Genomic DNA, 24,891 nt, shown 5'->3' with positions numbered 1-24,891 from the left:
AATTTACAAGAAAATATCTGAGTTACTTTTTCAAATAAGTAACGCCAGTTACTTTTCTTCCCATTTATTGATTGAAAGCTCTCCAGTCTGTCCCCATGGTGACAGAAATCAGAAGATGTTACTGTAGTTCTAGAATAAATATGAATAATTTTCTAACAATTAAAAAAAAAAAAAAAAAAAATTCAGTTTATGTCTCTCTTTTTTATTAGATGACATGAACAAAACCTGGTTGTCCAGGTTATTCGGCATAAATTGAGAAACAAGAAAAATGTATTAATTAATTATTAATGCATTATTAATTTGATTATTAATAAGTGACCCAGAAATAGTGTAGAATCGTTGTTTTTTATATATATATATACAGTATATATATATATATATATATAATTTTCTGTCTCAGACTTTTGGACTCCATTGTATTCTATTCACACACTCCTAATCAGCCTATACTGAGGCCTTGAGTTAAGACAACACAGCCGGTAAATCCAAGAATAGAGCACATTTGTCGAGAGAGCCGTAAGACGTCTAGGATGGCGAACAACAGAAAGCAGAGACACAATATACTCACTCGGGCATCTTTACAGTGGCGTTTCAACCTAGGAGATAAAAACAAAAGGCATTTGTTTCCAAAGGGCAGGACCATTGGGAGGATCTTCAAGGGGCTCAAGTATCAGACAGCTTTTCCAGATTCAGACGTGCTAATCAGATGTCATTATACCTAACAGCAGTACTCTCACGTATTTGAAATCATTGCTGTTATGATATGTCGACCATTCAGGTGCTGCTTTTTAAAATAAATGAACTGATGCTAATTGATTGATTTGGCGTCTGTTCTGCATCTGTTAACCACTTCAAAGTCCTGACAGTGGCCGTGCACACAGATGAAGTGGACCCCTAGGAAAAAAGGTGTTGGCAGATGCCTATCGTGGCGCGGTGATTTTGGCATGTTAACTATGCCACACAGATAACAATCCCAGCTTTCTCCAGCCCATATCCACTTGCAGTGCACCATAAATAGACCCGCACCAGAGCTTCAGAGGCATTTACCCGGCCCAAGTTTCCGCTCAATGATGTTAAACCGGTCTAGCGCACTTAAAAAAAGTCGGTAAATTATGCAATAAAATGAAAGCATATAATCATAAATCTGGATCTGGATATGTTTATTTAACTGAACGCCAAAGGTGGTTTCCAAAGTAATGTTTTTACAATCTTTTGGTTTAAATGGTATTACGCAATTTAAATTGAGGTTTTATGAAAAGCCAAAAGTAAGTTTTGAATCAGGTTCATAAAAAGATCATTTTATAATTAAATTATCTGAGAGATAAAATCAAAGTGATTGGGGAGATGGAGAAAGATTATAAATCATTATCTATTATAAAACACTTTTGTAAATAAAATACATAAATTTGAAAGTACAAAAGTAATATTGACCACAGATATTGACGTCTCCCTAAATAAATTGATCAATATGGGTTTTTCCACTGACACTTTCTTGAACCATTACATTTGATGACAGTAATATGGAATATTTGGCTACATGTTTGGCAATATTAACAGACACCGAGGAGAAAATGTCCATGCAATATTCAGATAAAAAAAAAATAAAAAAAAATATTTCCTTAAACTTTCCTTAACAGGGAAGCAAACTGAATGAACTTACCTTGCGGTGTTCAGATGGGCAGAGAAATGATGCTCTAGAACAATGCCTCTCTTTTTTATTGTTCATCCTCTGCCTGTTACTGGATGATATTATTAGCACACACACACACACACACACACAAAGCTTTTATCCAGCACTTGTGGAGGGCTGTTGTTGATAAGCCTTTTGCGGCACTTATCAGCCCATTAGACAGCTTTGGACTGGGGTTCCTCATGATGATGCTTCGGGCCTGTCTCACAACCGAGATAAAACATTTTCATTTAAAGAAATTTCCATTGATCTTTTTAACGTGTCCACAATGAAGTTGCTTAATATTTCTATTGTTTGTGAGAGCAAATCTTCTCCTGAGAAAAAGTCTCTCGTAATCCATGGGTTTTGGAAGAGATCTTCCTTTGGTTTTCATAGAAGAAGATGAACACTATCTGTCTGTTTATCAGTAGCAATTTGCTTTAGGGATAAACTTCACTTCATGGGTATCAGTTTTTGCCTTTCATATCATTTTTGGATTTATAAGATCATTTGAAGTACATTATGACTGCTGTTTCTCAAGTGTTTCTCCTCAGGCTCAGAAAAAGCCTCCACACTGTAAAAAATAATTTTTTAAGTTGTAAATAAAAAAGATTCTTGGAGTCTGTTTTATAAGAAATACTATTTTAGTATTTATAATTCAAAGTTGCTAGTACATTTCACAAATAATTACAAAGAAATGGCAAGTGACACATTGAATTAAAAATATGCGTATCAGTTTTTTCATATAATCATTTTGCATTTATACAATCATTTTAAACACATTAAATCTGCTGCTTCTGAGATGTTTCTCTTGAGAAAAAGCCTCTAGCAACTGTGTGGGTTTTGGAAGAGGTCGCAACAATGTCTCAAACTGGCCAAGAATCCAAAGTCTGCAGTCAAACGTCAGATATTTCAAACATATCTCATTAAATTCTCCTAAAATCAAATTATCTACTATCTATATTACTTTTATAGCTACAAACTTACTGTATGATAACTACTGATCTCATTGTTTTTTGTTTTTCTATAGGAATTTTAGGAGAAACATTTGAAATTCAATGAAAATAAACTGAGAATTAAATGAAGTCTCATGAGCTATAAAAGAGCAACATCTGACCATTAAAGGAACACGCCACTATTTTTGAAAATAGGCTCATTTTCCAACTCCCCTAGAGTTAAAGAGGTCATATGATGCGATTTCAATTTTTCCTTTCTCTTTGGTGTTACAAGCTCTTGGTGCATAAAGAAGATCTGTAAAGTTGCAAAGACTAAAGTCTCAAATCCAAAGAGATATTCTTTATAAAAGTTAAGAGTCAGCCACACCTACCTAAAACGGCTCGTTCTAACACGCCCCCACATACCTACATCACTATGTGGAAATATTAGCATAATGCCGCCCAAATGTGCACGCAAAGAAAGAAAGCGTGGTTTCAGGAACAGCAGTAGTGTTGAAGCAGCAATGTCAGGGAGACGCTGTGTTTCAGTGCTAAGCCTATTTTCAGGCGCTGCGTAATATCATTGCGCCTGCTGCAGTTTTAAATAGGAAAAATATAGAAACTCTTTGGTCTTTTTTGAGCGAGATGCTAACGGTCTAATCAGATTCAATGATCTATGCTAAGCTACAGCTAAAAGTGCTACCGCCAGACCCAGAGATCGGCTGAATGGATTCGAAAACGGTAAAACTCAACTGTTTAACTCTAGGGGAGTTGGAAAATTAGCCTATTTTCAAAAATAGTGGAGTGTTCCTTTAAAGTCTTCCTTTCAGTTTTGCATAAGATGAATATTATCTCTCATAAGTCTAACCGTTTGCTAGGTTTAACAGTTTAACTTGACTTCTGAGGATCAGTTTTTCCCTTTTCTATAATATATATATATATTTTGCATTTATAAAATAATTGTATACACAATGGAAAGGGATGAGATATTTGTGAGATTTTTTTTTTCCCTGACACATTGATTAGCTGTATGTTTCCTCAGTAGAACCATGCTCTGTGTTTGACCCTACGTCTGATTAAAATATTAACTGTAGACAACAACAATCTCTATGAGAGATTAAGACAGGAATGTAAAGTTGGCCATATGTCGGCTTAGCTAAACATAGAGCAGTTAGACAGCTGATACTGCCACTCTAGTGTTGTGAGATACTAAAAGCTATTTGATGTCTCGAGATAAAAATGCATGCGTGCAATGCTTTCATCTGGGCTTAGGTTTTGCTAGCTTTCTCCAGGTGTACTTAGCAGTTATGTAACATCCTTCAGGTGTCATAGTCACAGAGATTAGCTGTTTTAGATGGTCATATCAGGCCTTGTTAAAGTCTGTACTTTCAAAATAGAGTGTCTTGCCACATAGATTTCCATTAGACGTGATAAAATAATCACTGAATTTGCATTCTTGCTGGTTTCAGTCTCTGTAACCATGTAACCAAACTCTCTCTGGTTGCAGAAAGCATTCGAACAATGCTGTTTCTTGGCTGGATTTTGTTTGTGTGGGTGTGTATTTTGGCATTGCTTTCTCTTATCTGCATGTCGAGCATCATTTCCAGGACCTGCTTTCTGAGAGACATATAATATGGGTTTTCTTCCATCATCCAGGTATTATACTATGACTCAGATGCTGTTATTGTGTCTAAACGGCTTCCTAGTATCATCTGCAATGTTACTAGCTGTAGAGAGCTCTAGAAGGGTCAGTCTGCGGGTAACACCTGTCCTGTTTACTCTCATGATGGGCTCTGCTGGATTTGGTTCTTGGCTGATGTGGAAACCCAGGATTATAGATGCTGCATGCCAGTCGTGACCGGACCGTATTTAGAGCCGCTGTTGATATTGAACGTTGGTGTGAGAGGATTTAGCATCATTTTATATGCGCTTGTGTTATTTTTTGACTATAGAGGATTTTTTTGCCATGGCTTTTATGTGTGATGGAGACTGGGGCTAGTTGTCACATGTTTTCCAGGGTGGGTTTATTTATAGTCAGTTTCTGTATAAACAAAAACCTTGAAATATTGGCTACAAAAGCTATTGATCATTTCCATTTAACATTAACCAGCAAGAAAAGTTCATGTTTGATGATCTCTTCTGATAGCGGGGCATGTTGTCACATATATGGGGTAAGATGTTGATGTTGATTTGAGAAGAATACCTTTTTTGAAATATGAAATGCTTAAAAAAATTATGTGTGTGTGTGTGTGTGTGTTTAATATGTTTTATTGGCTCTTTAATGATTTTCATCAAACTTTCAGCTAAACATAAATAATTTTATGAATTATAAAACTTTTTTTTTTCTTCTGCTTACCAACATTCTTCATTATTTTCTTTTATGTTCCACAAAAGAAAGTAAGTGATACAGGTTTGAAACAACATGAGGGTGAGTAAATGATGACAGAATTTTTCTTTTTGGGTGAACTATCACTTTATTTTTTTTATTATTATTATTATTTAATGAATTGAAACTCTAAATAAGAAACTAAAACTGCCAGTGGGTGGCAGTAAATGTCTTTATGAGTAAGCCATTGAGTCATTCATTCATTCAATTCGTTCAAACGGCTGATTCATTCAGGAATGAAGTAAATGGCTCTCTTTATGAATGGGCCATTGAATCATTGGTTCACCAGATTCGTTCAAATCGCGGATTCATTCAGAAATGTAAGACTGTGTTGCTTGGAGATGCACAACAGTTCTGCTGTGGCTTTATAGGTAATATTTTCATTGGCAAAACGTAGCAAAAGCAGACAAAATTGTAGCCTATAAAATATTATACACAATATTAGCTACTTCTTTACTGAACTGTTGTTTAAAATCACATTTGCACTCATGCTATTCGGGACAAAAACAGCACTGGTGTGATATTGCTCTCGCTGCTCGTGTGATATCGCTAATCATATGATATAAATATGAGACTTTATAAAATTGTATGGCTTTATAAAATTTATAAAGGGGCATTTTTGCCCCAATATCTTAAAATTTAAGGGCCTATAACTGCATTATAGGCTAATAATACTCACTGTGTTGTTGCCCTGCATCATGTTTGTCAACAGTCTGGGGCGGGTGCGATAATTGCGCAAAAATATTTTAATCGCGTTATTTTTCCGTAACTTTTTAATTAAATTAACGCGCTAAAACGACAGCCCCAATATGGTGTATATAAATAATAAATATAAAATTTATTTTAAATGATAAAACTGTATCATATAAAACACATTTGACAGCTTAATATATAAAAAAATTATTTTTTAACCCTACAAGATACACATGTATATTAGTTGAAAGGATATAAAAGGACAAAATATATTAGTTTTGCTCTGGGTGTTTGAAACCAACATACAAAACCATCGCTGGAGAAATGTGACTTTTTTCCCCTCGAAATCTCATCTTTACTGACAGACCGTCTCTGTGTGACAACTAGCCCCGGTCTCCTCTACTGTACTGTTTTATAGAATCATTCTTCACGTTGGGTCTGTTAAAAATTCAGACCTCCAGACAGCCAATTATCACCTGCTTTTTATAAACTGTTGAGCACTTGTAAAAACACAGGCCAGACTCCTGCAAGCCTTACTGTGTGTATAGAGTGGAAGAACTTTTATTTCTGCCCAGTTGTATTGAATTGACCAAGTGTAAAGAAAAATTTACAAATTGTTCTTTGTGTATTGAAAACACATGAAATTCATAATGTCACAGAAATTTAAAATTGTGTTTTTAATAGTAGAATAAAATGTGGCGCCATCTGGGGATAGATTTATGCTTCTTCAGTGAGAAATAGTGGTTGTGTTTAATATTCGATTCAGCTCAATTCATATCTTTTTGACTCATTACTAAATCACACTGCCAAAAGCTTACTTTTTTTTACATTAAATTATATGTGAATGTCGTATTAAATGCCCCAAAAAATAAAAATTCACTAAATTACCTTGATTCAAAAACATACTTATTTGAAATATTCTTTGCTGCATAATGTGTATTTCTGCATAATTCATCTTGATTCACATACTATTTCTAGACAATAGTAGACATAATCTTGGCAGTAGCAGTACACTATTGTATTCTTAGCATAGCTTGTTTTTTTTGATGATGGTGGGAATAGCCGTCTGGAAATTTGTTTCCTCCAGCAGCTGCTCTGAGACCAGTTTTGTTTATTCGTTTTCATTGTTTAATTCTGAATTTGTTAGTCTTTAGACTCTAGATGACAGCATTACGGTCTCTGTGATGTTGTTAGGCTTCTCTGTGAGTCTGTGGTCTCATTAGATCAGGCCCGTGACAGGCTCGAAGACATAAACATGCTTTGTTCTCATCACACTTGTGTTTTTGATGTGTGTGTGTGTGTGTGTGTGTGTGTGTGATGTCATGGACAAAACAAGCCAGTCATCTGAGAGCGTATTCAAAGCTGCTTTCAAACTGCGTCTGTTTACAAACATTTTTGACTCATGTTTGTTCAAATTATAATTGCATTCTTGCATTCTTAGTTATTATACCATAATGCATGGCATAGCCCAGTCAGAGAAAATCCTAAAAATAATAAATCCCAGTAAACATAAAAGTAACCAAGTTTTATTATTGCAAAAATGTCAGTTGATAATAATATTTTGGATTTCACAATAAAACTGTTTATTAGATTTAGTACATACTGAGCACCAAACTGGGCACTTATATGTGTTTATAACATTTATCAAACATGTTTCTCATGAAAGTGACCAGTCTGTCCTCCTGGGTTCACCGAAGTCTGTATTTCTACTGTATTTCACTGTATTTCTACTGAGCGTGAGCCAGAGCACCAGCTCCCTGACCAAAGCCAAAGCCCTTCGGTCCAAAGTTCTTAGCATAGCACCCTGTATAAATAAAATATGAATAGAAATAGAAATAATGTTATTATAAATATAAATTTTATGAATATTAAATATAAGTAATAAAATAAATAATGATATTATAAATATAAATGATAGAAATATAAATAAAGATTAAATAAAAAACATTATTATGAATAGAATTTTAAATATTCTGTTATAGAAATGTAAATAATATATAAATAATTATAAATATTAAATAATAAAATAATGTTATTATAAATACAAATTCTAGAAATAAATACATGTTAAATAAATATGATTATGAATATACATTTAAATATTCTGTTATTATAGAAATGTTATTAGAAATATAAATAATTATAGATATTAAATATAAATAATAACATGTCGTTATTAGAAATGCAAATTCTATAAATATAAGTACATGTTATATAATTACATTATTATGACTATAAATTTAAATATTTTGTTATTATAGAAATATCATTAGAAATATAACTATACATATGAAATAGAAATATGAATATTATTTAATATTAATATTAATTGTTTATATTTCTGAACAAATCCTCAGTATCTTAATATCAAATAAACATACACACCTGTATGCATGATATTTGATACTGACCTTTACAGTAAATCTCTCCATCTTTATCTGCCAGAGTTGTGGACTCCAGACTCTTTCCACACTTTGCGCATCTGAAGCAGCTCTTATGCCAAGACTAAAAGAGGAGAAAAGTGAGGCCCGAAATGTCATTGTTGTCAGTCATTTGGTTTTTTTTTTTTTGTCATGTCATGCTGGTTGACTGTATATAAAACATCAGACATGCTTGGATTGGCAGTGATTTTGTCAGTTTGCAGCATTATTTGGCTTTCATATGAGGGCAGGTTAGGACACAGAGTTATTATGTTTGCATTAAGACTACTTTGGCAACCAAGCCAAAACAATTAAGCCTTTTCTCCAAATTAATTCAGTATATAAACCAGTTTGGTAAGGCGATAAGCCCAGGCAAAGAAAAACCAACTCACGTTTCCCCCTCCAACCACCTTCTCTGCCGCATACACGGCGTTTCCACAGCGAGGGCAAACATCCGAACCGCCGAGCTTCTGAGCAAACTTTGACGGGTTGGGGTTGTTGGTCAGACGATGGGATGTTTGCCTGTGTGACAGATACAGAGCGGATACTTTAATGCACATTGGTAAAGACACAATGAAAATGAAAACATGCTACTAACCCAGCCGGTTTGATTCCCAGAGCTTCGCCCGTGTCCATGCTAAGCGTTCCCGCTCCTCCACCAAAGCCGTAGCCTTTTGGGCCGTACTTCTTGCCGTAGCAGGACTTGCAGTAGATCTCGTCCTGATGCACAGCTACTGTTGTGCTGTCCAGGTTCTTTCTGCACACCACTGCAGTTAACACAGACGTACATTCATGATCAAGACACTGTTATTATACATTAGACAATTTGCTCTGTGGATAATGGATAAGAGCCGGCGCCAAAGGGGGCCATTCGCGGGCCTTGCACCCCCAAACGATTTAGTGTGCTCCCCCTTCCCCTGAGGTCTGTTCTAGCACGTCACACACGTTTGAGCTTCCATGTTCAATTAATTATAAATATTAAATAATAAAATAATGTTATTATAAATACAAATTCTAGAAATAAATACATGTTAAATAAATATGATTATGAATATACATTTAAATATTCTGTTATTATAGAAATGTTATTAGAAATATAAATAATTATAGATATTAAATATAAATAATAACATGTCGTTATTAGAAATGCAAATTCTATAAATATAAGTACATGTTATATAATTACATTATTATGACTATAAATTTAAATATTTTGTTATTATAGAAATATCATTAGAAATATAACTATACATATGAAATAGAAATATGAATATTATTTAATATTAATATTAATTGTTTATATTTCTGAACAAATCCTCAGTATCTTAATATCAAATAAACATACACACCTGTATGCATGATATTTGATACTGACCTTTACAGTAAATCTCTCCATCTTTATCTGCCAGAGTTGTGGACTCCAGACTCTTTCCACACTTTGCGCATCTGAAGCAGCTCTTATGCCAAGACTAAAAGAGGAGAAAAGTGAGGCCCGAAATGTCATTGTTGTCAGTCATTTGGTTTTTTTTTTTTTGTCATGTCATGCTGGTTGACTGTATATAAAACATCAGACATGCTTGGATTGGCAGTGATTTTGTCAGTTTGCAGCATTATTTGGCTTTCATATGAGGGCAGGTTAGGACACAGAGTTATTATGTTTGCATTAAGACTACTTTGGCAACCAAGCCAAAACAATTAAGCCTTTTCTCCAAATTAATTCAGTATATAAACCAGTTTGGTAAGGCGATAAGCCCAGGCAAAGAAAAACCAACTCACGTTTCCCCCTCCAACCACCTTCTCTGCCGCATACACGGCGTTTCCACAGCGAGGGCAAACATCCGAACCGCCGAGCTTCTGAGCAAACTTTGACGGGTTGGGGTTGTTGGTCAGACGATGGGATGTTTGCCTGTGTGACAGATACAGAGCGGATACTTTAATGCACATTGGTAAAGACACAATGAAAATGAAAACATGCTACTAACCCAGCCGGTTTGATTCCCAGAGCTTCGCCCGTGTCCATGCTAAGCGTTCCCGCTCCTCCACCAAAGCCGTAGCCTTTTGGGCCGTACTTCTTGCCGTAGCAGGACTTGCAGTAGATCTCGTCCTGATGCACAGCTACTGTTGTGCTGTCCAGGTTCTTTCTGCACACCACTGCAGTTAACACAGACGTACATTCATGATCAAGACACTGTTATTATACATTAGACAATTTGCTCTGTGGATAATGGATAAGAGCCGGCGCCAAAGGGGGCCATTCGCGGGCCTTGCACCCCCAAACGATTTAGTGTGCTCCCCCTTCCCCTGAGGTCTGTTCTAGCACGTCACACACGTTTGAGCTTCCATGTTCAGTGTATTTGATGCACACTTTTTGTACCGATAACTCATTCATCTATTGTTTATTTTTATCTGTCGTCAGACTCTCTGAGATGTCGTTGTCATGACGCGTTCCTATGGGTTGCGTCTTGCTTCGGATTTGACTGATAAACTGACCTTCTGACAGCGTGAGCTTCATGCTTTCTAACCATATCTCCACTTTTTCCTTGATGTTGCAATTATTCTGCTTATTGTAAACTTACTGCTTAAGTTTATATCAGTAGTCCCATATTCATAATTGTGACCATACAGTTTGTTTACAATGTCTACCATTGTAACATGTTTACATCTAGCAATGTCTTATATATATATATATATACACACACACACACACACACACACATACTACTTTTTCTCTCTGCACAACTCTGTATACATTGCATGATTTTAATAACTTTAATGTACTTGAATTTTGCACTGGAATATACAAGTATCGAATCGGGATTTGGTATCGGCACATACTCATTATTCAGTGACTCGGATCGGATTGGGGGCACAAAAAACCTGATTGGGACATCCCTAGTACATATACAAATTATACTGTGGGGATTTTATATGTATTATGAACTTATATCTTTATCTACCCAGAGAATGTATGTATGTGGAAATTGTATATCGCCTAGGGCAATATGTGCAATATATTACATTTCGTATGGGTTGCACTATAAAAATATAATACTGTAAATTTCCGAAATCATAACATCCTTGTCCTACAAACATTATATTTGCAGCTCAGGAAACATTCTAAAATTAAAAATGCAGTTTGTGACCCTTTAAATATGTAACCAAAACTGAATCAAAATGACTGTTGATACAGTAAGAGGATATTGTATAAGAGCTGTAAAATGGATGAGTATGGCGTATCTCAGTTTGATCATGTCATAAGTAACAGTGAATGTGATGAAAAGTGTTTGAGTTCATATTGAGACTTTTGTAGCAAACTTTGGTGTCTCAACAAATCTGAGCACAGTTTGAGACCCTGTTGAGATCTCGTCTGAAACTCTAGACTAGTGGATGCAACTGAGTACTTTTTCTCTGGAGAAACATCTGGAAAAAACTGAGATATTAAAATCACAACCCTAAACATATACACTCTCGCTACTGTTTGGTAACGTACAATGTAAATGTGTCATCTACACCTAAACATTCATTTGATCCACAGATCTGCAGTCAGACGCAGAAGATGCACAGCCATAAAAGGCAGATGAATTCACCGGGATGTTCATTTGTACAACACCTAATATGGACTCGCTGCTAAACAGGAAAGATTTACTCGCTGCTCTGACTTTTATACAAACTCATGCCAGCTTTCCGCTCCAAGGACTTTTGTTGTTAGTTCAGAAGCACAAACTATTATTAATGAGCCAACAGTTATTACTTGATTTACTAAAATAACTAAAACTAAATAGACTTAGTTTAAGAAAAACAAAAATGACAAAAAAACACAGAACAAAATTATTACAACTTTCTATAAAATTCAAAAGAAAATGAAAAATATAAAATAAAAAAATCTAAATATTAATAAAAATAAGATCAAATAAAACTTTTGTCCTTAGTTAAGAAGCACAAACTATTAATGATTCATTTGTATATTTCAGGGTTATTATAGTTAACTAAAACCATTAAAAATTGTTAGTTGAAAATAAATAAATAAATAAAATATAAAAAATTTACATTTATTTTATTTAAACTATTTTTACTTAGTTTAACTTGATGTACTACAATAACTAAAACTGAAACTGAAATAAAAATGTATAAAAAAGACAAAATGACAAAAACACAACTAAATTAATCAAATTTTCTCTAAAATTAAAAAGAAAAATGAAAAACATAAAAAGAAAAATTTAAAATAAAAATGAAAACTTTAATAGTATCTCAATAATACTAGAATAACACTGGTACAATTAACAAAGCAAACAATTAACTTATTTTTTTTTTTTTTTTTTAGGAAAACGTCTTCTTGTAGGACAGAAAAATCATAAATGAAATCCACTGGCATTTGTGGAGATTTGTAATTTCCTCTGGGTTGGTGTCATGCTATCACAATCACAGCTGACAGTTTTGTTCAAAAACATTATATTATATTTTCCATGATATATATATATGACTATCTGCATGAATAATTTTCCGTTTTCCGGCTAACACCCTCTCTCTGCAGGACGAACCCTCACCACCCATTTCCACACGGAGAATCTCACGCTCACATGCACATCCTTTCTGCTTAAACTACTCCATTAGAGCACTGGAGGTGTCAGGTGAAAGTGTATGTGTGGATATGTGTCTGTCTCTAATAGATTTCGAACATCTGATGCCATCTCTCACGTTAGTTCACATATTGTGATGTGAATACAGAGCATCAGTAACAGACAGTGTCACAGCAGGTCTCAGGTCAGCTGTGTGTGTGAGACTTACAGCACAGAAAGCAGGATTTGTGGAAGCTTTGCCCTTCACACTGAACCTCCTCAGCGAAATACACCGACTTCTTACAGCAGCCACACTTGTTTCCTCCTCCCAGCGGCATCCTGACAGCATTAAAAAACATTAAAACATGGACAAATTACAGACAGACAAAAACAGACATTAAAACGTGCACAAATTACTTCACAAATGCACATTAGGCCTTATTGCATTTGCATACGCACAATAATTTTTGTCATTTCTTTTGTGGATTTGATGTGTTTTCAGAGTTTCAGTTCAGTTTTCTTCATTACTAGGTACATTTTGACTCAATAAAGGATCATTTGTCATTGCCATTGTTTTTAAATAATCCAAATGGCAACATGTTGGTTTTTGGAAGAATCTGGAAACTTTAGTACTAACATAAAAAAAAAAAAAGAATTGTATTTTTATAAACTAACATGAACTAAGATATAGAGAGAATATATTGCTAATTCATAGTTTATTTTAGCTAATGTATTAAATAACATTAACAAATGGGATCTTATTGTAAAGTGTTATACACTCCATTTAGACTGTAAGTCTGATATTATACCAGGATAAAGGGTCGAAACACGTCTTTCGCGTTCTGTCTTTCCCACTGTTACAAAAACTTTATTTAATGGAGAGTAATAGTAAAGCTCTTACCTGCAGTGATAGTTTGTCTGGTCCACTAGAAGATCACAGAGTGTTCAGGAGAGTCTGAGTCCTCATATGAGTCCAGAGAGGATGAGACTGATGAAGAGATGAGGAGAGGGAGGGAAAACAGATGCAGAACGTGAGAAAGGGAGAGAGAGAGAGAGAGAGAGAGAGAGAGGGGGAGAGAGAGAGAGAGAGAGTCATTTCTAACCTATCTGTCTCTTTTCAAATCACTATTTGACAGTTTTCTTTTCAAATTATGTCTGTTCTTTTCAGAGCTGTAATGCTTTCAGGAAGACATGCAGTGTTGTAGTGACCCGTGAAATGTTTGGACGTGTGTTTTGACCTTAAACGGTGTTTGTTAGGAGGACTGGAGTCCCTCACCCTCCTCATACCAAACACAATGTAACACAGCTGGACCTGCTGCTGGAACCCAAAACTCAGATCTCGTAAGGAAATGAGAAGCAGAAGAATGTCAGCTAGTTAGTTAGCTAGCTAGTTAGCTGGTTAAGAAATAAAGCAGATCAAGCTTTATTTGAAAGCAGATCAAGCAGATCAAAGCTTTTAGGGAATCGAGCCGGGGTGCGTTTCCCAAAAGCATCATTAGCCAACTATGGTCGCAAGTTCCGCTGAACTCTGCTGGTAACGACAGAACTTCTGGCCATACTTGCTTGCTTTGTGGAAACGCACCACCGATCAGTTAAGAAGTAAAGTTAGTTAGAAATAAAGCTAGGTTAGTTAGTTAGTTAGTTAGTTAGTTAGGAAATAAAGCAGATTAGTTAGTTAAGAAATAAAGTTAGAAATAAAGCTAGTTAGTTTTAGATAAAGCAGATTAGTTCATTAAGAAATAAACCTAGTTAGCTAGTCGTTAGTTTTAGTTAGATTGTTAAGAAATCCGATTAGTTAGGAAATGAAGCAGATTAGAAAGTTAAGAAATAAAGTTAGTTAGCTAGTGGTTAGTTAGTTAGATGGTTAAGAAATAAAGCAGATTAGTTAGGAAATAAATCAGATTAGTTAAGAAATAAAACTAGTTAGCTAGTAGTCGGTTACAAAATGAAGCAGAATAGTTAAGAAATAAATCTAGTTAGTTTAGTTAGTTAGGAAAAACAGATTAGTTAGTTAAGAAATAAAGCTAGTTAGCTAGTTGTTAGTTAGTTTAGTTTTTAGAAATACTTAAATATTAAGTAATTAGAAAGACTTTATTGTCTGCTTTTGCACGTGGTTTGCATGTTTACAGCTATACGTGAATATGATGCATCTGTCCTTGCCAAGTAACAAATAATAGATAAATGTTAGTTAGTTAGTTAGTTGGATATTTGTCTGGATTTGACACACCAAAACAAGGGCAAATCATAATGACAAAGAAGTAGCATGGTTGTATGATAAGACTATACTATTCATACTATACTATACTATTACCATGAAATGCAGATGGTAATAAAATTGTAATCTGGTACAGTATATTTCAAAGTATCAACGTTTTACCATGGTACCACGTTGCTCTCTATAAATTTGACTCTAATTTAACTCCAGTTTCTCCTCATGTGTTGCATGTTCACTGCAGCACATTAATATTACAGCATGCATCTTCTGTCTCTGCCAAGAGTCTGTGAGCCTGCTGATGGTGCTGTTCTTCCGGCACAGATTCATCCGATCCAATGATTTCCTTCGATTGTCGATGCAAAGTGGGTGTTGGAAACTGATCCATAGCCTTGAGACTGAGCAAGGAAAGTCTTAAGCTCTGCTTCAGTTGTGTGTGTTACACAGAAGCCTTTTTATATAACGCTCTTTTTATATAATTGCTCTTTGACCAATGCATTAATCCACCGTTGGACAAACAGGAGTCCAGGACAGGAAGGTTTTCATGTAAATTTGAGCATATGTTCGGGCCTGAGAGAGAGAGAGACTCGTGTGCTGTCAAGTTTATGTGATGAATGAAGGCGCTGCTGCTTCATTTATTCAGTATTTTGGCCTGAATAATATTGTCAGTGGCTCTGCATCAGCATCTGTGAGTAAATTACTATTTTATATTCAATAGTGCATTAATGTCCATTTGTTTAAATATGCAGTTGGTTTGTAAACCTGTTAAATCATATGAAATCAGTCATTTAGATTATGTTAATCACAAAAATAATTAAGTCAGATGTTCAATTTAATGTGAATTGATTTTAATTGATGGCTTGTTGAACTGGAATGAATTCACTAAGGTAATCATTTAATAAGGGGTTTTGTAGTTTTGTAAGTATGATGGCCATAGTGGAGTGGCTTAAAGGGATAATTCACCTAAAAATGAAAATTCATCATTTATTCACCCTCATGTTGTTTGAAATGGTTATTAGGACTTTGATTTTGTTGTCTTCATCACACAAAGCTATTTAATAGCTTCGGATGACTAAAATATAATCCTTATACTGTACTGTTATCACACTTTTTGGTCTTTTCGGAGCTCTGGACATCTGTTTTTGTGTTTCACAAAAGAAAGTAAGTCATTTGGGTTTAGAATGACATAAGGATAAGTAAATTATGACAGAAAGTTCATTTTTGGGTGAATTGTCCCTTTAAGAGGAAATTGATTTGAGATTTGTTGTATTCATTTGGGTCATTTACATGTCAATCGGTAATGTTTCGAAAAATAGGATGGTTTGGGGAGCAAATAATGATGAATTTAAGAAATCAAATTTACACAGAAGTAGCCATAAATAAATGAATAAAAAGCCATAATAAAATAAAATTAAGATAAAATAAATGAATAAAAAAAAAGAAGAAGAGCTCAGTATCTGTTTGTTTGTTTTTTTGCATGTGTCTTGCATGTTCACAGCTGTGCACGAATATTATGCATTTTCTTTGGGTCACTTACATGTCAGTCAATAATATTTCTGAAAATGTTTGGGAAATTTTGACTAGGATTTTAGGATGGTTTGAGAGCATGTTTTGCATGTGTCTTGCACAGTTGTGCATGAATATTAGAATCTTCTGTTCTTGCCAAGAAACAAATAAAAGGTAAATATTGGTCTATGCGCCGTCTCAGAGAAGGGTCTGAAGAGGGCGCGCTCACTCTTCTGGACTGACTTCATGTCGCGCGACACACCCGTTCTCGCTTTTCTCTTTCACAATCATATAATCTGGGTTTATAGGGTATATTGACTTTAATCATAAATTAATCATAGCTCCATAATTTTTCATTTAAACCGTCTGTGCTTGAAGTCTGTCACTCTAGATTCTGTTTTTCTCCGTGTATATGTGCCTTAACGATTTCTTTATTTCCCAACACAAAACAAACAAAGCACGTGCCGAGACCTCATATTTCCTCTGGTGCTGTTGATTCCGGCACTATAATTATGACTGTGGTCTTAACGGAATAATCCGAGTTAAAGAGCATTAGCTGAGTAAATGCAACCCGGCTAATGTGAAACAGAGACGCGTTGCTCAGTGTGTTGTAGATGGTTCATCACTCCATCATGCTCAGATTAGATTCAGGAAAGCCCGATAATAAACGAGCGGCTGCAGCTGCAGTTCTGCCTTCAATGCGGCTGAAACTTGAGCCTGTCTGCAGAGAGACTCACCCTCCATATAACCCAGCTCACACTGATGGTGACACTTTATTCATTGCCTTCATCGTCATCATCATCAAGGTAATCACAATCAATATTTTGATGTGATGTTGATATTGATGATGATGATGATTTTGGGGTTATGTTGAGGAGGAGGAAGATGATGTCCAGGTAGGCCTGTTTTATTGTATTGTACAAATTTTACTATAACCATCATGATCAACACCATCAATTTAATAGTAATAATGATAATAAAATTCATAAAAATTCATGAGATAAAAAGTCCAAATGATAAGATACTAAGTCATAATTATGTCAAAATAGTGACATATCAAGGCATAATTATAAGATACAAAATCATATGGGATAAAAAGTCAAAATTACAAGACTCTAAGACAAGTCATAATTATGAGATAAAAGTAGAAATTGACAAATTAAGTAATGATTATTAGATAAAAAGTTGAAATGATGACATATTAATAAGTCTTAATGTCAAATTAATGTAAAAAATTATGAGGTAAGTCATAATTGTGAGATAAGCTATAGATAAGAAATTACGAGATACTAAGTTAATTATGAGTCAGTTATGTTGAAACAAAGTAAAAAATTATGAGATATTAGGTTGTTATTATTATGAAATAAAATGTCAAAATTATGAGATACCAAGTCATAATTATGAGATAAAATGTAAATTATGACAAAAAGTCATAGTTATTAAAGGTTAAAATTATTATGAAAAAATGTGGACGTTTTGTGTCAATATTTAAGATAATTCTGATTTACCAAAGCATATTTTTATGTGGTGGAAATGGGCTTAATATCTAGTATCTCATAGTTACTCCTTGATGGTTTTTCTTCTGAAAGAAATAGCTTTCTCCAGTTTGCTCCAGCTTTAGTTCCAAGCTGGTTTAAACTGGGTTTATAGGCACGCCGCACAACAACTTTACTAGTGTAGTAATGGACAACCAGCCAAAAGCAACATACCAAGACTACCCTGCAAACCAGTACGTGATGGTTTAACTAGTAAACTGGCTAAAACAGGTAATCTATGTTTGTTTTCAGCAGGTTGGTGGTGTATGACAAAGTAACAGTCATAAAAAGTAATTTAACATTAAAAACTCAAATGCGTTCTCATTCAGAATGACTGTCAGAGGTGTAAGTTTGTGCCATCTGACAGCATCCTTCACTTTAACAGCACTACCCTCTGAGAAACAGTGTGTATGTGTGAGTGTGAGGAAGAGGGCATGAGAAATGAGGAACATTTCAGTTTCTCTGTCATTTAAAATGTGGCCACTTAAGAGTTATGTCATTTATCATGTACTTTTAAAGACTTTGACATTCTGCTGTAGAAAGGAACAGCTTGTACAGTACATAATGATCTGAAAAATCCAACGTGATCCATTTAAATCCGAACCAAACGTGGCCTAGGAGCTCTAGACATGCATGTAGGATCCGTATCCACTGCTAACGGCCCTCAGTGTAGGTCTATACCTCCGTTCAGGCTTAGGTAAAAATATCCATCCAACCTGGACATACGCCAGCTGGTCCATTTACTAGTAAGGAGAATATGTATTTCAATGAAGACGCTGGGCGTATATTTAAGAAGAGAGACTGCTTTCTTTCGACTCAGAGCCGGGAGAAGAGATGTTGACTCTCCTCTGAATCACTGCAATGTTGTAATGAAGGTTGGATGTTTAACTTAGTATCTTGTATGCAACTAGCAAGACTGTCTACGCTGGACCTGTGACGTTTCTCTGTAAATCAGTGTTTCTCTGTCATCCGTTTCTCCAGTAGTGAGTAAGCTGGTTAACAATACAATTAGTTACAGTATGTATGTTATGTTAGCACAGCCTGGAGACTATTATATTGTTTTTGGGATGTTAATATGCTGGGATCCCAATGCTAAACTAAATCCGCACTAACAAGCATTAGACGGATCATGTTTATGTGGCTGGCTGCACTTTGGGTTTTGACTGTGAGCTGGATTTGCACGGGGCAGAAATCCCATGATCTTAACATGTGTCACACTTTTTTTGCTTGTAATTTGGTGTTTTAAAAGCCACAGGCAGTATTAGGATGACATCACCACACTGGTATATTGTGATGTCGTGATTTCATACAGATATAGAACATCTAGATGTTGCTAAGCTAACAGTTCAACCCTCTAATAAAAATACAATGAACACAAATATTGAATAAAATACTTTTTTAATTAGACTAAATTTTAATGGTATTCACTATTTATTTTCTGCTATTTTGTCCTGTAAATGTATATTTATGTTAAATGTAAATGTATGTATTCATTTTGCTTGTTTTTTTTATTTTTCTGACTACCATATTGTGTATTATTTACTTATTATTATTATTATTATTATTATTATTATTATAGTATTTAATAATATTTTGAATGAGCTTTGATTTGTATATTTTTAATATAAAATTGAAAAAAAATGTTTTAATTTTGATTTTAGTTAAAAGTTTTAGTAATTTTGTTTTGTGCTTTTGTAATTTTTATTAGGTTTTGTTGTTGTTTAAAGATTACTATATAGTGTAAATACATTTTTTATTTAATGTTTACTAAATTTGTTGTACTTTAACAAATTTTTTTAGTAGAAAGACAAGATTTTTCATCTTATATTCATATTATCATTATACCATTATATTATCATTTGTGACCCTGGACCACAAAACCAGTCATAAGGGTCAATTAGTTTAAATTGATATTTATACATCATCTGAAAGCTGAATAAATAAGCTTTCCATTGATGTATGGTTTGTTAGGATAGGACAATATTTGGCCGAGATACAACTATTTGAAAATCTGGAATCTGAGGGTGCAAAAAAATCTAAATATTGAGAAAATCGCCTTTAAAGTTGTCCAAATGAAGTTCTTAGCAATGCATATTACTAATCAAAAATTAAGTTTTGATATATTTACAGTAGGAAATTTACAAAATATCTTCATGGAACATTATCTTTACTTAATATCCTAATGCTTTTTGGCATAAAAGAAAAATCGATAATTTTGACCCATACAATGTATTTTTGGCTATTGCTAAAAATATACCCCAGCGACTTGAGACTGGTTTTGTGCTCCAGGGTCACATTTTATTTCAGCTTTTTTCAATTACCGAAAAAGATTTTTTATAATTTTATATTTTGCCAAATTACACTGCAAAGGTGGCACAGAAGTGTCATTTAGGTGTCTTTACACAGGCTGTTCAGTGCTGCTCAGCTTAATGCTGCATAAAAGCATTTAATTTAGTCTGGTTGTTATGTGGCATTGTGACTTTTCACTGAATTTTCAGCATGGCCAATCACAGCACACCTTGCTTTTCAGGCCGATGAGCTTTGTAAAAATCGACGCGTTTCAGAAAGGCGGGGCATAGAGGAGTGTACAGTATGTACAGTATGTGGAAAATAATGTGTTTTTTTAACCTTAAACCGCATAAACACATTTCATTACACCAAATACACCAAATAATGTTATTTTTAGCAACATCATATGACCCCTTTAACTTGACTGTGTAAAGCCACCTTTTTTTGGCACATTGCATTCTGGGATTGCAAGAAAAAGGTGAATGCGATGCTACCTTAGCATTTGGTATCTTGAATCATCATAGGACATTGTGCTGCCTTGTTTTTGTACCAGCCTTCTGTTTGCCTGTGATGCTTTAAATGCTGTCCAGGTAAGCAGTATACTTGGTTTTGGAACAGAACTATATAGTCTTCCATCGTGCATGACCTCAGGGAGCGGTGTAATGTAATACTAGTCTATATTCTATATATTACATCAAACAAGACAACTGTTTAAACGTCTAGTAAGGTCATGTGTATGGGCTTTATTATCCTGCAGGTGAATTAGGAATTGTATTTCGATTTACAGAGCCCCTCAGGAAATGTCCTTTACAAATGAGCACATGACGTTTAATGACATTTTGATATTTTAAGGCCTATTAATTACATTCCCTTTTGCAATATCATATTATTCCAGAAAATAATGCGCAAATCACATACAAATACAGTGTTACACCCATCTCACGACACATTTTCCACTAAATGAATGGTGTTATTCGGTAGCTGAGGGAATTTAGTGTTGTTGCCCAGTTTATTATTTTCCTGTTGGTTTTATCTAATAAAATCAAGCCATTCAAGTCTCTGGACTCTGTTGGTTTCAGGACGCTGGTAAAGCTACTCAAGTCTTCCACAATATTGGTTTTTATACCCTGAGCCCGTCCCTAGTTGTCAGATGACTCATCGAGAGGAAAAGTTGAGTTGCGTTGGATTATAACGCAAGCTGATCTCTCATGAAGGCTTTCATAAACTTCTAGGCTGATCTGCACCGTCATGTAGTTTCTAGGCTTTAATAACCAATGTAACTTTACATTTTCTGTCTTGAGTATCTCTTTAGTTTTGAACAATTTTCAGTACTAAACTAAATTTGTACAAAACTCACTGCCATAATGGTAGGATGATCTAAGTGAAGACACAGACTTATCGCTGTTGGATTGGAACAATAAAAAACAAATAATAATAAAAAAAATCATTTAACTGTCATCAAGGCTATAGTTATTGATATTAAAAGGTCTTGACAGACGCTCTCAGAAAAACCGGCTCTGTTGAATCTGGGTCAGCTGTGCCAGGCTATGCTGGAGTTGGATCCAAAAGAGCAAGTCCCTCAGGCTCAAACATCAAGTCCACTAGATTTTTATGATTACTACAACAGCTTTACACTTGTTAAAGCCTACCAGACAGTAATGCATTTGCCAGTTGTATCAGTATGAGGTTTTCACTGCAGTTCACATGCCGCATATAAAGCTCCTCTATTATTTTCATTCTTTATAATATGATTTTTATCTTACGGGTTTGTAAAGCTACAAGTCTTGATCTTGTGGTCTCGGTCTTGTGTCTTGAGACCACATGAACATGGCTTTCGTCTGAGTTTCATTATTCATAGTTCTTTACACTGAACATTCTGGTTCTTGTTCTGGATCTGGATTTATGCAATTTTGATTTTCAAGTTGATCCTGTTTTAAAAAGGTTTAGAAATGAGACAGAAATATTGATAAAGAAGAATATTATTTGTATGCAGTGTGGACTGTAGGTTCAGATGGCTCATTTGCACACGTGAGGAGAAACCTTGAGAACCTGAGCTTTAATGAAGTCATCAGGGTGGAGAGTATTTGTTTTTTTTAGGTCTAATCGATATTTGTGTCTCTGATTGTCTGCAGACAGTAGCTCAGATTATACTGTAATGTCTCCTGTACATTTAAGCGAATGTTACACTTTAAGTTTTGATATAAAATTGGCCTATTAAACTACATCTATTAAAAGACTTTCTCTCATTAACATTCAATGCAGCTCATTCTGCTGCTGAAATCAGTCTAATATCCTGCTGTAATGTATAATGTACATAATGTCTTGTCCAGAGAAGGCCTGACCAATTAAACTTCTGCTTTGGCCTGTTGCTCATTTAAAGACAACAGAACAATTATATGAAAATGACCAGTTAAAAGTATATATTAATAAATATAAGCAACATTTTACTGCCTTTTATTATTATAATACATCTTTTTGGTAATTTTTATGATCTTGAACAGTTTTATTTGTCATTATACTATATATTTTATTTGTCATTATATATGAAGTGAAGTGACATGTGGCCAAGTATGGTGACCCATACTTGGAATTAGTGCTCTGCATTTATCCCATCCAAAGTGCACACACACAGCAGTGAACACACACACACGGTGAACACACCCCCGGAGCAGTGGGCAGCCATTTTTGCTGCGGCGCCCGGGGAGCAGTTGGGGGTTCGGTGCCTTGCTCAAGGGCACCCCAGTCGTGGTATTGAAGGTGGGAGAGAGCACTGTACATTCCCTCCCCCCACCTACAATCCCTGCCGGTACGAGACTCGAACCCGCAACCTTCGGGTTACGAGTCCGACTCTCTAACCATTAGGCCACGACTTCCCCCATTTGATCTCTTATATAATATAATTGAGCTTGCTTATGCAGGTCTCACAATCTCTCTGTTTCTGTCTGTCTTTCCCTCTCAATAGTGAACTGTGAGGGGACGGACAACACCCTGTGGAGTTTTGGACGCGGCTCCATGCTGAAGAGTTTAGACCCCATCCTGATCACCATCATCGTGATGAGCGCCGTGGGAGTCCTGCTGGGTGCCGTGTGCGGGGTGCTGTTCTACTGCGCATGCGCTCACACTACAAACAGGAACCTCTCCGCTCTGGAGAACTACAACTTTGAACTGGTGGATGGCGTCAAACTAAAAAAAGAAAAACTCAGTGCACAGAAATCTTACACAGAGGCATGAGGAATGCTGGACGAACCCAGGAAGCACTTGCTGGACAATATTGGAGGAACGTTCTTAGAACGTTGTTGCAACGTTTCTCAATGTCGAGACTGAGCGTTATTCTCAGGACGTGCAGAAAGAGAAACTGGCCTCTAGAGGGCGCCGTGTATAGATTGTACAGCCAGACGATGATTGTCTACTGTTTGTTTGTTCGTTTGTACATTTGTTGCTGGTGATGAGACCAAGACAAAACGATGTATCCTCTCACACAGTTGGATAGTTTTTTCGACAAGCCCCTTTTTCAGAGCTGTACAGAATTGGGTTTTCAGTGTTATTGTGCTCGTTTATGCTTGGAGATGTGTTTGTTCAGTTGGTAACTCACACTTCATTCCAGTGGTGCCTTTAAATGTGTTTTTGTTGCCTTTTTACACATGGGTTCCTCCTTAGACAGTCATTTGTTCTTGAGCACAAATACAGGCCAATACAGGTCAGAGGTCAATACATAATAATACATCTTAATATATCTCAACAGGACATGCGCATGATGTCTATCTCAATGTTAAGTAGTTAGATTATTTGGTCCATCTTCACTCAATATATATATTGTAAAACAACAGGTCAGAAGACATTTTGTTAGGGAAGCATTATAATATGACCCGATTTCATGATTTATTGATTTATTACACAGCTCTCTGCACTGCAGAAATTTTATTAGTATTTTTGTCTTATTTTCAAGTAAAAATGTTAAGATACTTGACAAGCAAAATTGTGTAAGATATTACAGTTTTTCTTGTTTTTAACTTAACCATCACTAAAATTGGTTTTACTCTTATATATTTAAAACAAGAAAAAATTGCTAATGGCATAAGAAAAGTATTTAATTTAATACTTAAAACAAGTTTTAATATTTTTATATTTTGCTTCTCAGTTAAAGGGGTCATATGATGCTACATGCACTTTTACAAGTTGTACTGAATTGTGTGTTGGCAGTGTGTGTAAACAACCACCCTATAATGATAAAAATCCACCCAGTGGTTTTTTGTTAATCTACTAAATTATTTATCCCTTTCTCAAATCGAGCCGATCTCAGACGCCTGTCTGTGTGATGTCACAAAAATAGGCCCCTCCCACGATAGTTTGATTGACAGTAGCGTTTCAGCACAGACTGGACTGGTGTCTTACCTTAGACCCGTCCTGAGTGCCGGAGCAGATGTAGACAAGAATGACTCCTAAGCGATTGAGGTGTTTTGTTGTTGGATGTAATAATGAACATAGCAGTCGTCATTTACTCCCGACATCTGAGCCGCTGAAGACGCAGTGGATTATGTTTGTTTTTGTAGGGAATGCACCCCCGATCTACATAAATGCGTCTATGTTTGCGCGAATCATTCGTGATCCAGCTTCACCTACAGAAGAAGTGAGTGTAAGGTTTTTTTAAGAATCTTTTCAAATCGCCTTTCCTAATAATGTGCTAATTAGC

The 24,891-nt window shown here is 35.2% G+C and overlaps 2 protein-coding genes across 2 annotated transcripts in view; both read right to left on the bottom strand.

Moving 5' to 3' along the window:
- LOC107744368 (troponin I, slow skeletal muscle-like) overlaps nucleotides 1–1,698 on the bottom strand; it is a 5,718-nt gene extending 4,020 nt beyond the window's left edge. Inside the window, exons 1-2 of the mRNA XM_016557976.1 lie at nucleotides 1,661–1,698; nucleotides 569–596 (exon numbers count right to left, since the gene is read on the bottom strand). Coding sequence (XP_016413462.1) covers nucleotides 569–576 — 8 coding nt within the window. The 5' untranslated portion in view covers nucleotides 577–596; nucleotides 1,661–1,698. The remainder of the gene's footprint in view (nucleotides 1–568; nucleotides 597–1,660) is intronic.
- A 5,511-nt stretch (nucleotides 1,699–7,209) lies between these two features.
- csrp1b (cysteine and glycine-rich protein 1b) lies at nucleotides 7,210–13,645 on the bottom strand. Its single transcript, XM_016558038.1, has 6 exons — nucleotides 13,561–13,645; nucleotides 12,889–12,998; nucleotides 10,086–10,254; nucleotides 9,880–10,009; nucleotides 9,479–9,572; nucleotides 7,210–7,487 (listed from the first exon to the last, which is right to left on the bottom strand). Exons 2-6 carry the CDS (start codon nucleotides 12,995–12,997, stop codon nucleotides 7,411–7,413), a joined length of 579 nt encoding a protein of 192 aa, XP_016413524.1. The 5' UTR covers nucleotide 12,998; nucleotides 13,561–13,645; the 3' UTR covers nucleotides 7,210–7,410.
- Nucleotides 13,646–24,891: the final 11,246 nt, after the last annotated feature.

Source organism: Sinocyclocheilus rhinocerous, unplaced genomic scaffold (assembly GCF_001515625.1).
Source record: "Sinocyclocheilus rhinocerous isolate Xijiao unplaced genomic scaffold, SAMN03320098_v1.1 scaffold1488, whole genome shotgun sequence".
NCBI lineage: Eukaryota > Metazoa > Chordata > Actinopteri > Cypriniformes > Cyprinidae > Sinocyclocheilus > Sinocyclocheilus rhinocerous.
Note: the sequence above shows the minus strand (reverse complement) of the source record. Positions and strands in the feature narration are given on the sequence as shown.